This window comes from Carassius carassius, chromosome 21 (genome assembly GCF_963082965.1).
Source record: "Carassius carassius chromosome 21, fCarCar2.1, whole genome shotgun sequence".
NCBI classification, from domain to species: Eukaryota; Metazoa; Chordata; class Actinopteri; order Cypriniformes; family Cyprinidae; genus Carassius; species Carassius carassius.
The window spans coordinates 26,298,984-26,316,616 of NC_081775.1; the positions used below are offsets into that span (position 1 = coordinate 26,298,984).

Genomic DNA, 17,633 nt, shown 5'->3' on the forward strand with positions numbered 1-17,633 from the left:
CCCAACAGACCACTCACATAATTAGGATCGAGTGAGTTAGGAATATATATCTATATATATATTTATGATTATTTTAATTCTTTTTATGGAAAGCACTTTGAATAACCATTGTGTATGAAATGTGCTATACAAATAAGCTTCCCTTGCCTTTTAAGAACAACTAGATTTTAAAGATATATTATTTTTTAATCACATAATAAATACTATTGGAATGTAAAACTAATAAAACTTTAGCAATTCTGTTCTGAAAATCTAATTGTGAATATGACGAGACCATTTTGAATGAGACTGACTCAGTATTAAATCATTTAGGCTGCCAGATGTCCATTATACTGCAGACACACTGCTACTCAACAGTACGCCAGGATGCAGTGCTTACACCTACTCAGGCTGACCTATCCATATTCTCATATTATTAATATATGAATAAAAGAATGAATTATCACCCTGGAGCTCTAGTATATCCATTTTTATAGAAAGGATCCATTTATATGTCCTTATGTGTATGCTGTGGTGATAATGATTCTCATCCAAACATTCTGGATGAATGGATGCACCAGGCAGAGAAAGAAAGAGAAAAAAAGTTCTACTGGATATATAAAATAGCACATGTAGCTGCAGGATCAATACAGGATCTGAAATGCTAAATATTCCACAATGTTTAAAAGCAATACAATAACTACGTAACTTTTTAAATCTTTAATTTACAAGGTATATGACTATGATACATTTTGAAAAGTTTCCTAGCAGTCTTCACTTGTCCATACAGTGCAAAAAGTTGGTAAATAAGCTACTCACGCATGATAATTGGACAAGTCAGTCTGTTCACTACTGTGGCACTACCCTAACAGAGCAACAAAAGGAGATCCAACTGAATTCCTAAATTGGACAACTATTTTGCCCAAGGCCATGGCTGTTGTTTCCCAAAATAACCTGGAGTGCAGACGCATCTAAAGTGTAGCACTTTGTAGGGCATTAGCTTTGGACACATAGACTGGAGCCCTGTTCTTAAAGATGTGTCAATCCCGAGACTAGGGGCTTGTTGGACGTTAGTAGACAACCCTTCGGATTCTGTCACTGAAGTTTTTTCACTTCAGAGTGCATTTACATGCACTACTATACGGTTTTAAAAGGCCGGTTCACCCACAATTGAAAAATTTGGATCTGCAGTGAATAGGTGCCGACAGAATGAGAGTCCAAAAAGCTGATAAAAACAACTGGATTATTGACACGACTCTATTCCATTAATTAACTTCTTGTGAAGCAAAAGATGCTTGTTAGAAACAAAATCAACATTAAGACATTTTTTACTTCAAACCGTTGTTTCTGATTAAAATACTAGTCCTTTATCAATAATATTGCTTTTTAAAGTGAAAGAGTCATCTTGTCTGAATCAGGAGAGAAATATACACAGGTAAAGAACTGTTTACATGCCTTAAACAAATATGTTGATGGATTTTGATGTGAGAGGACAACAGGCTTTTTATTTTCGCACAGGAAATGTTATTATGGACTTGTATTTTGCCCAGTAGTGGATCATCGTGATCTTTTTATCAGCTGATTGGATTCTCATTCTGATGGTACCCATTCACTGCAGAGTATCCATTGGTGAACAAGAGATGTAATGCTAATTTTCTCCAAATCTGTTCAGGTGAAGAACTCATCTACATCTTGGATGGCCTGAGAGTTATTTTTCATAAAATTTTTATTTTTGGGTGAACTATTTCTTAACATACAAATTAACGTACACACTACTTTACATATTAAACAATGTATACAGTTATTTATATAATTCATATAGTAATGACCAGAAAAACAACTTTTACAAGGGAAATGGCATCACAGAACCAGCATATCCTTGCCAACATCCTGGATGACGTGCCCAATAGGGGCCTGACTCTGAGCCTTGAGGTGGCACTGCTTCTTGCACTCCAACAGAGTCTCTAGGTCCTTCCACATCTTCATCTGTCTCATATTGGGCTCCTGGTTCTCTCGCACTTGCTTCACCTGCTGACGTAGAACCTGCAAGTCCACAGAGACACAATATTCATTGGCTTTGAAAAACACGCCTAGTGCTCCAATGTTCCAATGCTAATTGGAGATAAAAGCAATTATTTACATATATTCAAAGCATGGCTGGTGGAAAAAAACTGACCCATGATATCTGATCTGATTTTTCAAATTCTTGCTGAGCCATTAAATGTATTGTACCCATATGCCGGCAGCCCATTTTGCCGTAATTCTTGGATTCAGAAAGCTTGTAAATGCAGTTGTGGGAGAGTTTGGCATGCCGTCATCTCTCCTTCCACTGTGCTGAGAGGGTCTTTCACTGGATGTACACCAGGCCAATGATTACATAACCTTTGTTCTAACACTGGCACGATGTGGCGTGACACTGGTCGCATGCTCTGCACGGTTTGGCAGAAATATCGGAGGCAAGACCCCCCTCTCTTAACTAACACTAAGTTGACCCCGACAGATGAGATAAAGACAAGTAAACGACCTGATGAAATGAAGTCATGAGTCAGAGAGGTTTGACAGATGGTCAGATACAGTCTCCTCACCTTGCCCAAGGACTCTTGCTCTGCCGTGTTCGTGATGTACTTCTCTCTGTAAGAGAAGGATACAGTGATTCCTTAAAAGGAAAATATGTTTTCTTTCTCGTGTTTTTTCAAACCTGTTTGAGTTTTTATGTCCAAGCTGCTCTTTTCCATTCACTAAAACCATACAGTGGCTACTTGTCATACAGTAAAGCCATATAGTCAAGCTCTAAACAAAAGTTATAATAAAACAAAAATACCATACCATAAAAAGTCCACATGCCTTGTGCATTATTTCTCAAGTCTTTCAAAGCCTTACTGAATGTGCATATGAAATAAATATTTATAGCAGGAAATTAAATCAATCAGTGAATAACAACTTATTATTAGTCTGTTCCTCACACAAAACTATTGTTTGATTTCTAAAGAGTTAATATAGTGCATGAGTCATACTGACAATGTTTTGTAGTACCTTTTGAAGAGTAGGGGCCCTGTTCATTCTATGCTTTCATTGCATGCAAAATAGCAGCATACACATTCTGAATATCACTTCTGAACAGCAGCATAAATATAATTATGTCCTTAGTAATTATAAATATCAGTTTTTTTATTTTTTGCATTTTAATTTCACTTTTAGTTTTAACATATATCAGTACTTCAACTTATAGAAGAATAGAAATGGTGTCTTTGCAACTAAAAAAAAGAGCTATTTTTAAAATCTCTGTTAACATTGAATTCATTTCATTTAATGTTAATTAATATAAAAAAATATTTTAAATTTTTTTGCTTTAGTTTACTACACTGGTTTGGATGAATTTAGGGTTAATAAATGACAGCATTCATTCATCCATTAATTCTTGGGTGAACTATCCCTTTAAATGTCACATTTAGTTACATTCTATTGAACAGTTACCCAGATAAACTTTTATTGCATTGCTTGGAAAAACAAATCTGATCTCACAATGGTAAAAGAACTTATCATTTATGATCATAGCAGTTCTGCGATTCTTGAGTCACTCCTACTTAGAATTGAACCTGCAACCTTTGTGCTTAAATCCTTAACCACTAGGCTATCGCCCACCTCCACATTTAGCAGAAATTCTGCTAAACTTTTCGAATGTGTAGGCTGCATGGATCAGGAATGGGTGAATAGATACTTGAAGAATAACTGAAACAAAAGACATGACAAAACAACCATTCTGAGCAGTAGGCAGGCAGGCGTGCTGAAAGCTGCCAGCTCAAAAGAGTCTCTCGGGAATCATTTGTTTGTCAGTTATGAAGCATGAATTCATGTGCTGTGTACACGTCTGTCTTTTCACTGGAGCTTTTAGGTTTATCTATAGCAGATATATCTTCAGTTTCTTACCTGAGAGCCGTCCTCCGCACCTGTAAATCCATTGACTGATAAATCTTACTCTGATCTGCCGCCCTCTCCATTTGACTCTCAGTAATCTGTGAAAGAGAGGCCGGGGAAGAAAGAGTGAAAAAAAACCACTGTACTAGAAATCTCTGATGTCTAAGAGGAGGAAGGTTTTTACCTCTCTCATGCAGTTAATGTGATGATATCGGCTTTCTTCCTGTGCCGTCTCTTCCCTAAGTACCCTCACTTCCTGTATAACATCAGGACATTAAATCATTGCCCGCTCTTGTATATTAAATATTATTTCATAAGATGCTAAAACAGTCAAGTTGAGACCAAGGTTGGTTGTCTTTGAATTTTAGCTAGAATTTGAACATCCACAGAAAGCTCGAATTAAATTTGAACAATAACTGAGGTTCACAAATTAGACTTCTGAGTCATATTTCTGCTATGTTGTTTAGATATCCATACACAAAAATCACAAAGGACTATACATTTAATTTTTCCAATATATTTATATCTGGTTTTGTTATTTATTTATTCATAATGTAATATTATTTATTAATTAAATATAATTTCATGCTTTAATGTTGTTGGCTCCATTTTTTTTTTATTAAACAGATTCTGGGAAAAGAAGTGCTGTTCCCCCATGGTGTATAAAATTAGAGTTATTTTTTAAATATAATGAAATAGTTATTTTATTACATTTCTTACACTAAATTACATTACATTACAAGTTTATAGTTTACATTTATTTATAATATAATATATGACTATTTTAAAGGGATAGTTCACCCAAAAATATAAATTATGTCATTAATAACTCACCCTCACAATCGTTCCAAACCAGTAAGACCTCCATTTATCTTTGGAACACAGTTTAAGATATTTTAGATTTAGTCCGAGAGCTCTCAGACCCTCCATTGAAGCTGTGTGTACGGTATACTGTCTATGTCCAGAAAGGTAAGAAAAACATCATCAAAGTAGACCATGTGACATCAGAGGGTCAGTTAGAATTCTTTGAAGCATCGAAAATACATTTTAGTCCAAAAATAGCAAAAACTACGACTTTATTCAGCATTGTCTTCTCTTCTGTGTCTGTTGTGAGAGAATTCAAAACAAAGCAGTTTGTCATATCCGGTTCGCGAACGAATCACTGAACTGAAGAACTGAAGATGAACACCGAGCCGAGCCAGATAATGACTCGTTCACGAGTCAAGAACCGGTTGCATAGGTTTTCGGATCACCAGTAGTTCTTTCGGACAGTTTGATTCAATAAACCGGTTGAAGAAAACGGTTCACCAGTTCTTTTGTGCTCAACGTAATGGCATCATTGGCGATGATTACTCTTGATTCAAGCCTTCGGCTCATAACATTGACACAGAATCAGTTTAGAATCAATCACCAAAAGAACCAGTTCAGACGCTCTGTGTGTCGGTCTGCTTCACACTGAATCACACATGTGCAGTATCATCAGCTCCTCGGTTCTCGAATCGGACGCGTCTGACAGAAACGGTTCTTGACTCGAGAACGAGTCAGTCTTTTGTTCGTTATCTGGCTCGGCTCGGTGTTCATCTTCAGTTCTCTCTTCACAGCAGTTCAGTCAGTGTACTGTATGAGTACATGAATTACTCCGGGATATTGGTTTGTTTTAGCTCAGAGGGAGTGTCAGCCACATTAAAAAAGTTAACAGCTTAAGTCATTTGTGGATTAATATCGTATTGGAGATGCAAACTGTTTAAAATGATTCAGTTCGATTTGGTGAACTGGTTCAAAAAGATCCGGTTACATCGAGTGATTCGTTCGCGAACCAGATATGAAAAAATTATTTGTTTTGAACTCTCTCACAACAGACACGTAAGAGAAGACAATGCTGAATAAAGTCGTAGTTTTTGCTATTTTTGGACCAAAATGTATTTTCGATGCTTCCAAAAATTCTAACTGACCCTCTGATGTCACATGGTCTACTTTGATGATGTTTTTCTTACCTTTCTGGACATGGACAGTATACCGTACACACAGCTTCAATGGAGGGACTGAGAGCTCTCGGACTAAATCTAAAATATCTTAAACTGTGTTCCGAAGATAAATGGAGGTCTTACTGGTTTGGAACGACATGAGGGTAAGTTATTAATGACATAATTTTGATTTTTGGGTAAACTATCCCTTTAATTTAAAGAAACTCTCAATTCAGTATCAATGTTATAAGACCCTGGTAGAGCCCCATAATACCTGTTCCAGCTTGGACCTATTGCTCTCCAGTCCTGCAGCACAGGTGTCATACTGAGCCTTCTTTTGCTCAAACTCTGGAGCGAGTTCCTGTTTTAACAAGCAAAACAAAAGAGAACGCAATTCTGACAGATCTGATATGCTGATTGGCTCTTTGTGGTTGATAGCGATTCTCAGTGTGGTGGAGAGAAACAAATGGCTTTGTATCTTCAATATGTCGCTTGACTCACCGCGTGTTCCTGTCTCAGAGCTCTCAGGTCCTTTATCAGAGGAGACAAAGCAGACTTCTTCTCTGCTATCACCGAATTCAGCTTCTTTACCTGAAATAAACACAAATCTTCATGACAGATGATGACGAGAGAGAATCAACCAAATGCATACAAATGATTGAGTTAAAGAAACTTGTCCACAACAGAGTTTTAGTATTCTGTTAATATATATGGTACCGTATTTTAATAAAAAGGCATGTTTAGGAGAAAAGGTCACACTTTATTTTAAGGTAAAAAAAATTTCCATTAACAAACCATTAACTATGACTTTTGGATCTATAAACACCTAATTTGCTGCTTATTAATAGTTAGTATTGTAGATGTTAAGTTTAGCTACTGGGTAGGATTAGGGATGTACAATATGGACATGCATAATATGTGCTGGAATAGGTCCCTACTCCCTATAAGTCTTACTGGTAAAATGACAATTATTATCTATCAAAAATAGCTGAACACTTTATTAGCACTTTTTTTCTTTACAAGAATGGCGCTTCATAGACTACTGAACAATACATAAACACATTTTAACCTCAAACACTGTCATTCAAAAGTTTGGAGTCAAAAAAGTTTCTTGTGCTAACCAAGGTTATAATAATTTGATCAAAAAGAACAGTAAAAACAGTAATATAGTGAAATATTATTACACATTAAAATAAATGTTTTTGTAGATTTATTTAGATTTATTCCTGTGAAGCAAAGCTGTTTTTCTCCAGTCTTCAGTGTCACATGATCCTTCAGAAATCATTCTAATACATTGATCTGGTGATCAAGAAACATTTCTTATTATTGTTATTATGAATGTTAAAAACTGTTGTGAATGACAGTGTATCTCATAGTAAAGATAATGATTACAACTGCTGTACCTCTAATTAGCTTTTCCCCAAATAACTTCTACTGACATTCCGTTTATCTCTGATTATCTTGGGTGTCAATACAGAGTTGTATCAGACAAACTGTGCACTCCTGTGGCAAAACAAACTCCTCTAGAAAGTTTATGACCTCATTAACGTTCCCTAGTCTTTTGCATATTGACAGTCTCCCAAAAACACAGAACAGAACATTTGGAGAAAGCAACACATTTCGAGATCAGAGAAAGTGCATCATTCTGCCTGGCCCAGCTCACCATTTCAGACATATCGTCCAGCGTTCGTCCCTTCATCTCGTCCAGCTCGCTCTTGATAGCGGAGACTCTCTCCAGCTCTTCCTGAGTATCGCTGTAGCCCGAGATCCCCCGCTGAGCCTCCAGAGACTCCTGAATGCCAGAACACAAGCAAAGCTTAAATAGAACAACAATAGATTACTTACTGAAATGTTTGATTATTTGCATACAGTAAACAATGTTACTGAAAAACTGTAAGATGCATGATTTTAGCTCACAAATCAAACAAGATCTGAACCATATTAGCCAATGTTTGTAGCGACAATCTTATAATGAAATCAAAATGGACCCCATTTACTTCCATAATAAATGTCCCTGGTCAATATGCATGATTTATCAGAACGTGTTGTTCCAAAATAAAATCTTTTCATTATATTTAATCAAAATGTCATAATGGTGTCTTCCTCTTGAATGACTTTTCTTGTCTGCTTTTGTGACTCAGATTACATTAACCAATGATATAACAGGCCAACAGCAATACGATCAATACGATAAAAACAAGTATTGTCTTACATTATATGTCAATAAATATTCTGATTATTGCATTGGAAAGTAATGATTGTATTTTGATTTTATAAAATATGAAATACCGGTAATAGTTTTTTCTGCAATTCTGTGTTTCAAAAAAAAAAATCGTCCAAATTATGAGATATAAACCTAGAATTCTTTATCCCATAGTGGAAACAAACTTCCATGGGATGTGTCTGCAGTGACAGTGTAATGTTCAAACAGAAGTCAAAGCCGTAAATCGCAGTGCAAAGCACTTTATTTTCTTTGTACAGAAGGAACTTCACAGGTCAAGCTGAAACTAACGGCTATGGGTTATATAATAGGACAAAAATGTGCTGAGCATTATTTCTGGGGATATTACATGACTAATCACACTTTGAGTACGGCTCAACTCAACTTAGCTTCATCTAGACATTTTGGATTAGTCAGGGAAAATGAAGAACTTTGCAAATATTATGGGTAAGGTTGCAGTGGTACAACCCTTTCACAATTTAATTTGCTTGGACTCTGTGGTCAGTTTCAGTTTAGTTTGGTAAATACTAGGTATGTCACTATTGAAGGTGCACAGATGAGTAAATTACTAATACTGATAAAAAAAATGTATCACTGTAATTGAAGAATGTAATTCTACCTATATCATGTTAATCCTGCATTTCTATTGGGTACAAGACGTGAGGACATATTTTATAAGCTGATGCATTTGTAATGCTCTTGATACTGATGCACTTTGCACATGACACAACATGTGGAACGAGTGCGTTGGCAGGCGTTTGACTGATGCCCAGGCCGTTTGAGAAGATCAGGTGCCAAAATGAGGGGTGGCCCAGGCTCGTGCAACCAACCACAAAATGGAGGAGGAAAATTCCCCTACTCAAAAAATAACAGCATAGGACCCCGACAGGGAGCAAATGCCAGGATCGTAAATAGCCCAAGCTCAGCCTTTCTGCGTCAAATGGGCTATCAGCAAGTCAGAGACAGGGAGGGTTCAGAGGTGTGAAGTCATTTCCAGGAAGGTGCTGCTACTTCAGTGTTAATGCAGGGAAGGTAGATTATGTCCCATTGTGTATAACATGGTGAAATTATACGCTGATAGACACAAGCTAAAACACCAGTGATGTTTGAAGAACAAAGGTGGGCATTAAGCAGGGCAGTATTTCAATTTCAATTCTTGAATTTGAATGAAATTTGAATTGGTGTGATAAACAGAATTGGATTTGAATGCAAGGTGGAGGAATTCAAATAAACTGAAATAAACAAAAAACATTTGAGAATGAAGCAAGTTGTAAAGTTTGGCTTTGAAAAACACATTTGAATGTTTCAAAAAACATTTGAACAAAATATTAATGTTAATAGACCTTGCGGACAGAGAGAACGACAGAATGATGGATAAATGTGTGTTTACCAGCTGCTGTTGTCCAGCTGTGTGTCTCTCTTTCAGGATCTCTTGAGTCCTCTGTAGGACACCATACTCCACCGTCAGCTCAGCGATCTCCTGCCGTTTCTTCTTATAAGTGCTGCTCTTGCCACGCATCTTGGCCACATAACGCTTAAACTAAAAAGCAGGATAAAAACACAAAAAATCTCAAAGACATGAAAAAAGTACAATAATCACTGAAAAGAAAACCCAACAATAATACAATGAAAAGTACAATAAAGTAAAAAGAAAAAAAAGAAAGAAAAAAAAGAAAAAAATACATAAAATTGAAGTTTCTACATTATAGTGTAGTGAAATAGTGTGTCGTTCTCCTCTGGCCAGACGAGACCAGCTGTTTAATTCTAGGTTAGGACAAAGTCAGATTGTGCAGAGGACTCATCTTGAAGTATGTTGTAAGTACAGCATGTCACACAGCAGGACATTACCAAAAAAAGTATAACTATTTCATGTCAACTACTCATTAAATGTATATATATATATATATATATATATATATATATATATATATATATAAACATAAACACTTAATTAACAATCAGTACTTAGAAATTATGGATAGTGAATACTTCTATGTAGACAATAACATAGACACTCAATCAGTGAAAAAGGAACTCCAATTCTACACAAATCTGCTGTGCAATGAGAAGGGTTAAGGGATGCAATGAAACAAAGTCAGGGGAACATTGTGGCCTTGGCTCCATCTCCGGTAAGGTGAGAGTCTCTAAGAGAACAGCTCTAAGGAATGAATGGGTGTGATGAAGGGGCAAACCAGTGTGCCGCTGGGACATCTCAGTGGATCTCAACAAAAGAAACCTGAGACCGCAGGCATGTAGCCATGGACAAAACATCTTCATCTGGCAGCTCATTTGCTCAGGCTATTCTTCTGTCAGTACTGCCAAAGGCTATAAACGTTGAGGGGCACCGGAGAGCAAACCTAGAAATCACACAATGGGGCACGCAGAGATTGTGTGAGAGTTTATGCTTTGTGTATTTTGGGACAGCAAGGGCAGACAAGGTTGGTGCGGTTTGGGAGGGGAGCAGCAATAATGCCTCGCTGTGTTCTCGAGTTCTTGCAAACGATTGAAACAGTAACACATGAGCATTTAAATGCATTCTTACGGGTTCAATTTATGTGAAGCTCAACAGACAGCATTTGTTGCATAATGCTGATTTACCTTCTAATAATGTCACTTTTTCTCTTATGTTAATCAGTTTAGACTGAGTCATTTTAGAGTTTTTAAGCAGCGGTCACATTAGACTATTTTGACATTGCAACATCTTATGATGTATGTGTGTGTGTTTATACAGTATATACATAATAAATACAACTTATCGAACTCTGTTGCTTTCAAATATTGTAATAAAAAAAGCATATTCTGAATTACTTTTAAAATGTTTGTTAACTCATAATTCATTTTATTATTTTATTTTTTATTAATTTTAGAAATCAGCAGAAAAAGTTAGAAAACACATTTAGAAATCCTAACCCTAGGAATACGGTTCCCTGCTTCCCATTATCTGTGTTTAAGTTAATTTTATGTCATATCGGTGTCTCTGACTGCACCAAAAGCCCTTCTGTTTCCTTTTACATTGTGCCACAAGTTGACCATACTTGGTTATTGTCTATTTCAGATTTGCACATCCCTATCACATCTATAGACATACACTCTCTCTATAGTTTCAGCTATCCATCACTTGGCTGCTGCTGTTCACAGTTGGATGAGCCATGGACAGAAGTGAATGTTATCATGGAGAGGCTGATAAAATCGTAGGAAGTCCAGAATTGGGAGAGGAATGGTGGCTATTTTAGCCAGGGTGCCACTCTATCTGCTCGGCCTGCCAATATCTCTGCCCAAGGCGAGCCAGGGAATGCAATGTCTGCTTGTTAAAAAAAAAATGCAGACAGACAGCAAAAAGTGAGGACAGGAAAGTTCACAGGTCTCAGAAGCAGACACAGGCCCGTTAATCACTGACAGTTACTTCCGGAAATCTCCTGGGAAAAAAAACATTACAGCTCTGGGCCAGTGTGAGAAAGTTTGTGCCAGATGACATAACTGTCACCTGCCCTTCTGGAGCAGTGCTGCTTAAAGGGCTAATTCACCGCTGGCAAGATGGGCTTTTAATCAAATCTTAACTGTCTAAGCAATAGAAACCTGAAAGATGGTTTAAAAAAAGAATACAATATCAAACAAAAGAAGAAAAAAGGACATTGGTGTTCTCTTGACAAAAACTTTTGATTTTGGTGCCATTTTTCTGCCCATCCATATAGGAATAAACAAAATGCAGAAGTTTGAGCAATAGTTTTAAAATAAAAGACCTGGAGTTGTCCACCTGATGGTGCAAAACATGCATCTGGCAGACTTTTCCTGACGAATAAATGCTACAAATAACACAAAAAAGTACACACTGTTCATTTACATATACATTGAAACAATACAAAGCTGGTTAAAAATCTGCAAACTTATCATTTAAGTGTACATACTGTATGTTTTTATGCCTTCATATTTGGTTTTCTATGATACACGAAAAAACACCAAGTAAATTCTGATAATTTAGGAATACATTACATAAAGTAAAGTGATTATTTTAACTTGTTATTATAGTAGCTTTAACACAACAAATGTTGTAATATTTCTGAATAGAACAGGATGAATTCGTGAGAGAACCCTGAAGCACTTGCAGCTGTGTTTCTATGTGTTGTGGATAGTGACAGAGTGTTTTCAGGACCTCATCTCCATGGATCAACTCTGCTCCACCCCGCTCTCGTGCCCGACTGCTCTTCATGTTCAGTTCTCTCTCCACAGCCGCCAACTCCTCACGGGCCTCCTGTAACTCCTCCACCTTGGTTTCCTTCTTACGGACTATAATAGCAGCCTAAACACACAAATGTACATTTTAACCAATGTATTTATTTTTTTATAACTTTTTTCTGCTTTATCGACAACCAAATTTTCTTAATTCAAATTTTAACTAGGATATAAATAGAAAGTTTATATATGTATGTAGGTATGTATATATGTATGCATGTATGTATGTATATATGTATGTATGTATGTATCTATGTATGTATATATTTAAAAATATGGAACTATTCTTTTCTTTTTTTTAAAGAAAGATTCTTCACTTTCTTTTATTGAAGATGCTATCTGGAAAATAAAATATCATGCTGCAGCACATTCAAGCAAAAGTGGCACAAACTCATCAAGACATTGTGAAATTCACATATATATTTTATTTAAATAAAACTTTTCACCCAAATTGCCATGCTGATAACCAAATGCAATTTGCCATGAAAAAAATTTGTTGAATAATAAAATGATGCAAAACAGAAGAACTGAATGCATTTTTGTGTTCTACTGACCTGCTTTATCAATGTTTTTCTATGTAAACGTGCTAGACAGCTTGTTTGACTAGGCATTTGAAAACAGAGGACCCCATGTTAAAAATGCATATCTAGACCTTTTTTTTTCATTCCACTCCCCAACATTTCACATTTTTAAATGCAAAAACTGTCAATGGGCCCATAGACTTTTGGAAACCACTGTCTGCATTAGGAAGACCAGTTGTCTGGGACAAAGTTCAATTATACAGTCTTCTTGTTATACAAAAATATTTGACATCAGAATGCTGCCGCTGACCAATCAGAATCAAGAGAGACGTTTAATAAGCTATGATAATGTACATCTGGCAACTACATATAAAAAAAATACACACTATTATATTAGCAAATCAGAGAACATCAAACATTCTTTCAAGTTCAAAAGATACACAGGACAAGTACAACATCTCCACATGGGTACCAAGGCCAGACGGACACCTATACTTTAAACTGGGCTTCAAAGGGCTAAATCACACAGTACTCAACCCTGCATGAATAAAGAAATCTCCCTGCCCAAAATAAACCTGACCTCTCAGGTAAAAAGAACAACACCTGTTAAAGCTAAGTCAAGTACAGTAAGTGATGAAGTCATGACACCTTACCTGCTGTCTGAACAAAGAGAGTTTATCATCCATTGGGTCGTTACGCATCATCCTCTTCTCAATCAGATGGTTGATTTCGGTGTTGATTTCTCTAATCTAATGAACAAAAGAAAGGATCATCACTACAGGGGTGGCTAAAATGATTAGAACACTAGTATTTTCACCAGCTAAATGGTTTGACGTCAGTTATTTCTATCTTTTGCTGTAGTGCGTCAGTAAGAAATATAAGTTTACATATCCAAACCTTCATTTTGCAGTTAAGTGTAATAATCCAGATCCAAAAATGTTCTATTCTAAATAAATGCTGTTAATTTCATCAAAGAATCAGGAAAAAAAGCTGTATAGTTGTATTTACATTTTCTTTAAACAGCACAACCGTTTTCAACACTGATAATAATAAGAAATGTTTCTTAAGCAAAGGATCAGCATATTAAAATCATTTCTGAAGGGTCATGTCTACATGTTTTTATACTGTTCTTAGTTCAAATTTTTACATTAAGAGTCCCATCCATGTACACTGACTGACCTTGTCCTCCAGCTCCCTCAGTTCTGCTTGGCCCAAAGCAGGCTCAGACGCCACCTTCTGCAAGTACTGCACCACCTTTCTTGTGTTCTCAAGCTCTCTGGGCAGCTTCTCAGACACCATGTAGGAGTTGAACTTAATGTCCTCCTCGAGTCTCTTCATAAGGCCTGTGATTAGGATCACATGTTATGCATGTTATCTATACAACAGTGATCTTGTTCTGTGCCACAACATCTGTCTACTGCAGTGAGAGCATAAAAACATTCAGTGGACATCATAAAGAAACTGTTGTGGAGGTCTGAAACTTGCAATGTGAGAACACAAGAAATAAATGCAATTTGAATAATCCCTTGAAAGATGAGTAAAAGGTGCAAATAGGTTACAAAACAAGGTTTGAGTGAATAAAAAAAGCCATTATGTATACATAATATATACTTGAAATATACATTTTGTTGTTAAAAATAATCTTATTTAATGAATCACTCACATACATTTTTTTTAGTATGGGTGTGCACTGGGATTCGAACTCATGAACCATGCTTAAATTCTGAGTGATTCTGGGACAGCTGTCTTTAAGTATAGCAACTTACTCTCTGGCTTTTCATCTGCGGCTGCCTGCTGCAAGTCTCTAAGCTGGATCTGACATCTCTGCAGTCTCTGCTCTGCCTGGAAGAGCTACACCAGAGATGAAACACAGCCTAAGCCATCAGAATGTCCAGGAGACAATAACTGATTCAATAACTGGTCATGGAGCTCCAGTGAGGTTCTTCAGACATGATGTAATTGTGCAGGTATACAGAAGGTCTCTACCTGGTTCTTCTGCTCTTGTTTCTGATGAGCGAGAGATTCTTCTCTTTCTTTTTCCACTCTTAGCTGTCTGGCCAGTTCCAGCATGCGTTGATGGTTTGACACTGCCTCCACCTAGTGGAGAAAAATAGTATCACAAAAACCACGGAACCAAAATAAGTATAGTTGTTTCACATTTAATATGCTAAATAAGTGAATTTTGTGGAGTGGATTTGAATATGGTAAAAACTGTGAATTGCAAGGAGTTACAATCATGTGCGTATATGGAATATTCAGATCCAATTTAAGCTTCAGAACATTTGTAATTATTTTAAAATCGTTAAATAATTCATTAACCTAATCCTATTTTATTTTATTTCACATGCCTTGGTGGTCCTTTATTTTGTGTGGATTTAAATACATTCATTATTCCATTTATGCCTTTTAAACTGTGACCTCAGCAGTTCACTTTGATAGTTCTCTGCGTTCAAATGTGTGTATTTTCAGGTGCGATTCCATCATTTTATTTAATTTCACAAGCAGATTCTATAGGAATCTGTCTTTCTTACCCTCTTTTTAAGCCGCTCCACCCTTTTTATGAGTTGATCCTTCTCCTCCTCCATTGCAACAATGTCCTGCAGCAACACATTGTTATTGTGTATATAATGCAAAACTTTACATGACCAGATGGGACTTCAGCAACACTGGCTTTCTTACCCGTCGAATCTCAGCGGTGGAGAAACCTGAGCTCTTCAGCTGCTCACACTCTTTGTGGATGTTCTTGAATCCCCCCACCAGCTCCTCATACTATGAAAACAATAGAAACAAAACATTAGAATAAAGCACAAAAAAATAAACATCAATTAATCTAAAATGATGCACAAACAGAATCTATAGTAGGTACACAATCGGGGCTAAAAAAAAAAGGTTAAAGTTCACAACAAGTGATGAAAGGTTTTTTAAAGAAAAAAGTAAGCAACCCTGATTATGTGCACACAATGTATCATTTAAAAATACAACTATTCATTTCCCTCTAAATATTATATGAGCTCTTTTAACTAATAATTGTATTATTTAACAGCAATAAACATTCAAATTAAATGTTATTTAATTTCTGATAAATTAAAGAAAATATAAGGATATATATGTAAACTTATAAAAGACACCAGTTGGCACTGTCCTTGTTTAAAATACCAGAATGCATGTTATAGAAAACAAAACAAAAGAAAATAGAACAGAATCTAAAAAACAATGTTTTTTTAAGGCTTAAAAGAATAGTTCACTCAAAAAATTTAATTTGCTAAATATTTTACTTATCCTCAGGCCATATAAGATGTAGGATGAGTTTGTTTCTTCGTCAGAGCAAAGTTGGAGAAATTAAGCATTTAAGGTACATCACTTTAAATGGGTGCCGTCAGAATGATAGTTTGAACAGCTTTTCACTTCACTAGCAATTTACTGATAGTCTGTAGTTGTGTTGTAGATTATTGTGATATTTTTATCTACTGTTTGGATTATGACAGTACCCATTCAATGCAGAGGATCCATTGGTGAGCAAGTGATGCAATTCTAAATTTCTCCAAATCTGTTCTGATGAAGAAACAAATGCATTTGAATCTTGGAATGCCTGAGGGTGAACACATACATATTTCAGAAACTTTTCATTTTTGGGTGAGCTATTCCTTTAAGCCATATGTTCAGTATAGTAATACCTGGTGGAAGGTCTCAGCAATGATATCATCTTGGAGAAACTCAGCAGGGATCTCTAGTTTGACGAGGAACCTGGCCAGGTACGCTCTCTTCTTCAGCTCTGGAATCCTCTGTAACAGCCAGTGCAAGATGGGGTGCACCACAGGCTTACTGCCTATCACCAAACCCTGACGAAAACTGCTTCTGTCAAGGTATACAGATTTCAAAGATGATTATTATTTATAACTTAAAAAGTATCAGAGCAAAAATAAAAATTTGAAATCCATTTCATCCTAATGTTTCTGTTTCTTTCTCCAGAAAACAAAGCTGGCTGGCACCCATCTAAGCTACTGTATGATACCCACGTGTCCTAGGACCACTATTTGACCCATTCTGTACAGTTTTTCACTATTCATAACTTACACTTCAGACATTCCTCCGGGAGGTTTGTATTTTAGCATCCCAAGAAGAGTAAACATCCTCTTAGCTGTCTGCTCAGGCATTTCCTCACGTATATCAATGGCTTGCTGAAAGAAAAGATAAATGGATCGAGACAAGATAAAGAGATGTTTAATAGAGATGTAATTTGTATTAAAAGATAATTTCTTTACTCACCTTTGGATCAATTTCAGCCAGAACATCATTTAAAGTCTGCAGTAACTGCATCGGCTCCAGAGAGTCGAATGTAATGAGATTGAAGTTTTTCTTAAAAGGTTCCCTGTTCAGCTGTTCGACGATCAGTTTAAGCTGTTCGCTCATCTTGGAGAGTTTGTGGCTTTCAAACTTAAAAACAACACTTGAATGCGATGTTTAGACTTCTTTTGAACTAACGATAGCTAATTGTCGAGCTAATTATAGAATTTTTCTCCGAGCGCTGTGACAGAACGTCGTTTTTAATATGAAAATGTTCAATACTTGTATACGCTGTGTACCGCTAACACGTCAACAAATCCTGCCTAGGAACCGTTGTCACACAAGGCCTGGTTGCTAACAGGAAGTTGGTCATCTGAGCTTTCTTGTTTTTTAAAATAAAAGTCTTTTAAAACCCTTTTCTGAACTAAATACAAAAAAGGTTTAGTACTTGTTTGAAAGAAAGTATCATGAAAGATCATAATATATAAGCAAAACAATTATAGGACAAGGTGATATGTA

General features: G+C 36.2%; 1 protein-coding gene across 2 annotated transcripts; it reads right to left on the reverse strand.

Moving 5' to 3' along the window:
• Window positions 1–1,687: 1,687 nt before the first annotated feature.
• On the reverse strand, window positions 1,688–17,377 carry LOC132098013 (intraflagellar transport protein 81 homolog). Of its 2 annotated transcripts, XM_059504091.1 has the most exons (18): window positions 17,097–17,377; window positions 16,905–17,008; window positions 16,505–16,685; window positions 15,510–15,599; window positions 15,362–15,427; window positions 14,817–14,927; window positions 14,597–14,681; window positions 14,010–14,173; window positions 13,484–13,579; window positions 12,230–12,376; window positions 9,470–9,619; window positions 7,522–7,650; window positions 6,360–6,449; window positions 6,133–6,219; window positions 4,079–4,150; window positions 3,907–3,992; window positions 2,565–2,610; window positions 1,688–2,022 (listed from the first exon to the last, which is right to left on the reverse strand). In XM_059504091.1, the coding sequence occupies exons 1-18, from the start codon at window positions 17,238–17,240 to the stop codon at window positions 1,840–1,842; spliced, it is 2,031 nt and encodes a 676-aa protein (XP_059360074.1). In that variant the 5' UTR covers window positions 17,241–17,377; the 3' UTR covers window positions 1,688–1,839. The 2 variants fall into 2 exon arrangements, with proteins under 2 accessions (XP_059360074.1, XP_059360075.1); XM_059504092.1 differs by lacking the exons at window positions 1,688–2,022; window positions 2,565–2,610; window positions 3,907–3,992; ... (2 more) ...; window positions 6,360–6,449; window positions 7,522–7,650 and having other exon boundaries at window positions 9,497–9,619; window positions 12,169–12,376.
• Between the last annotated feature and the right edge of the window lie 256 nt (window positions 17,378–17,633).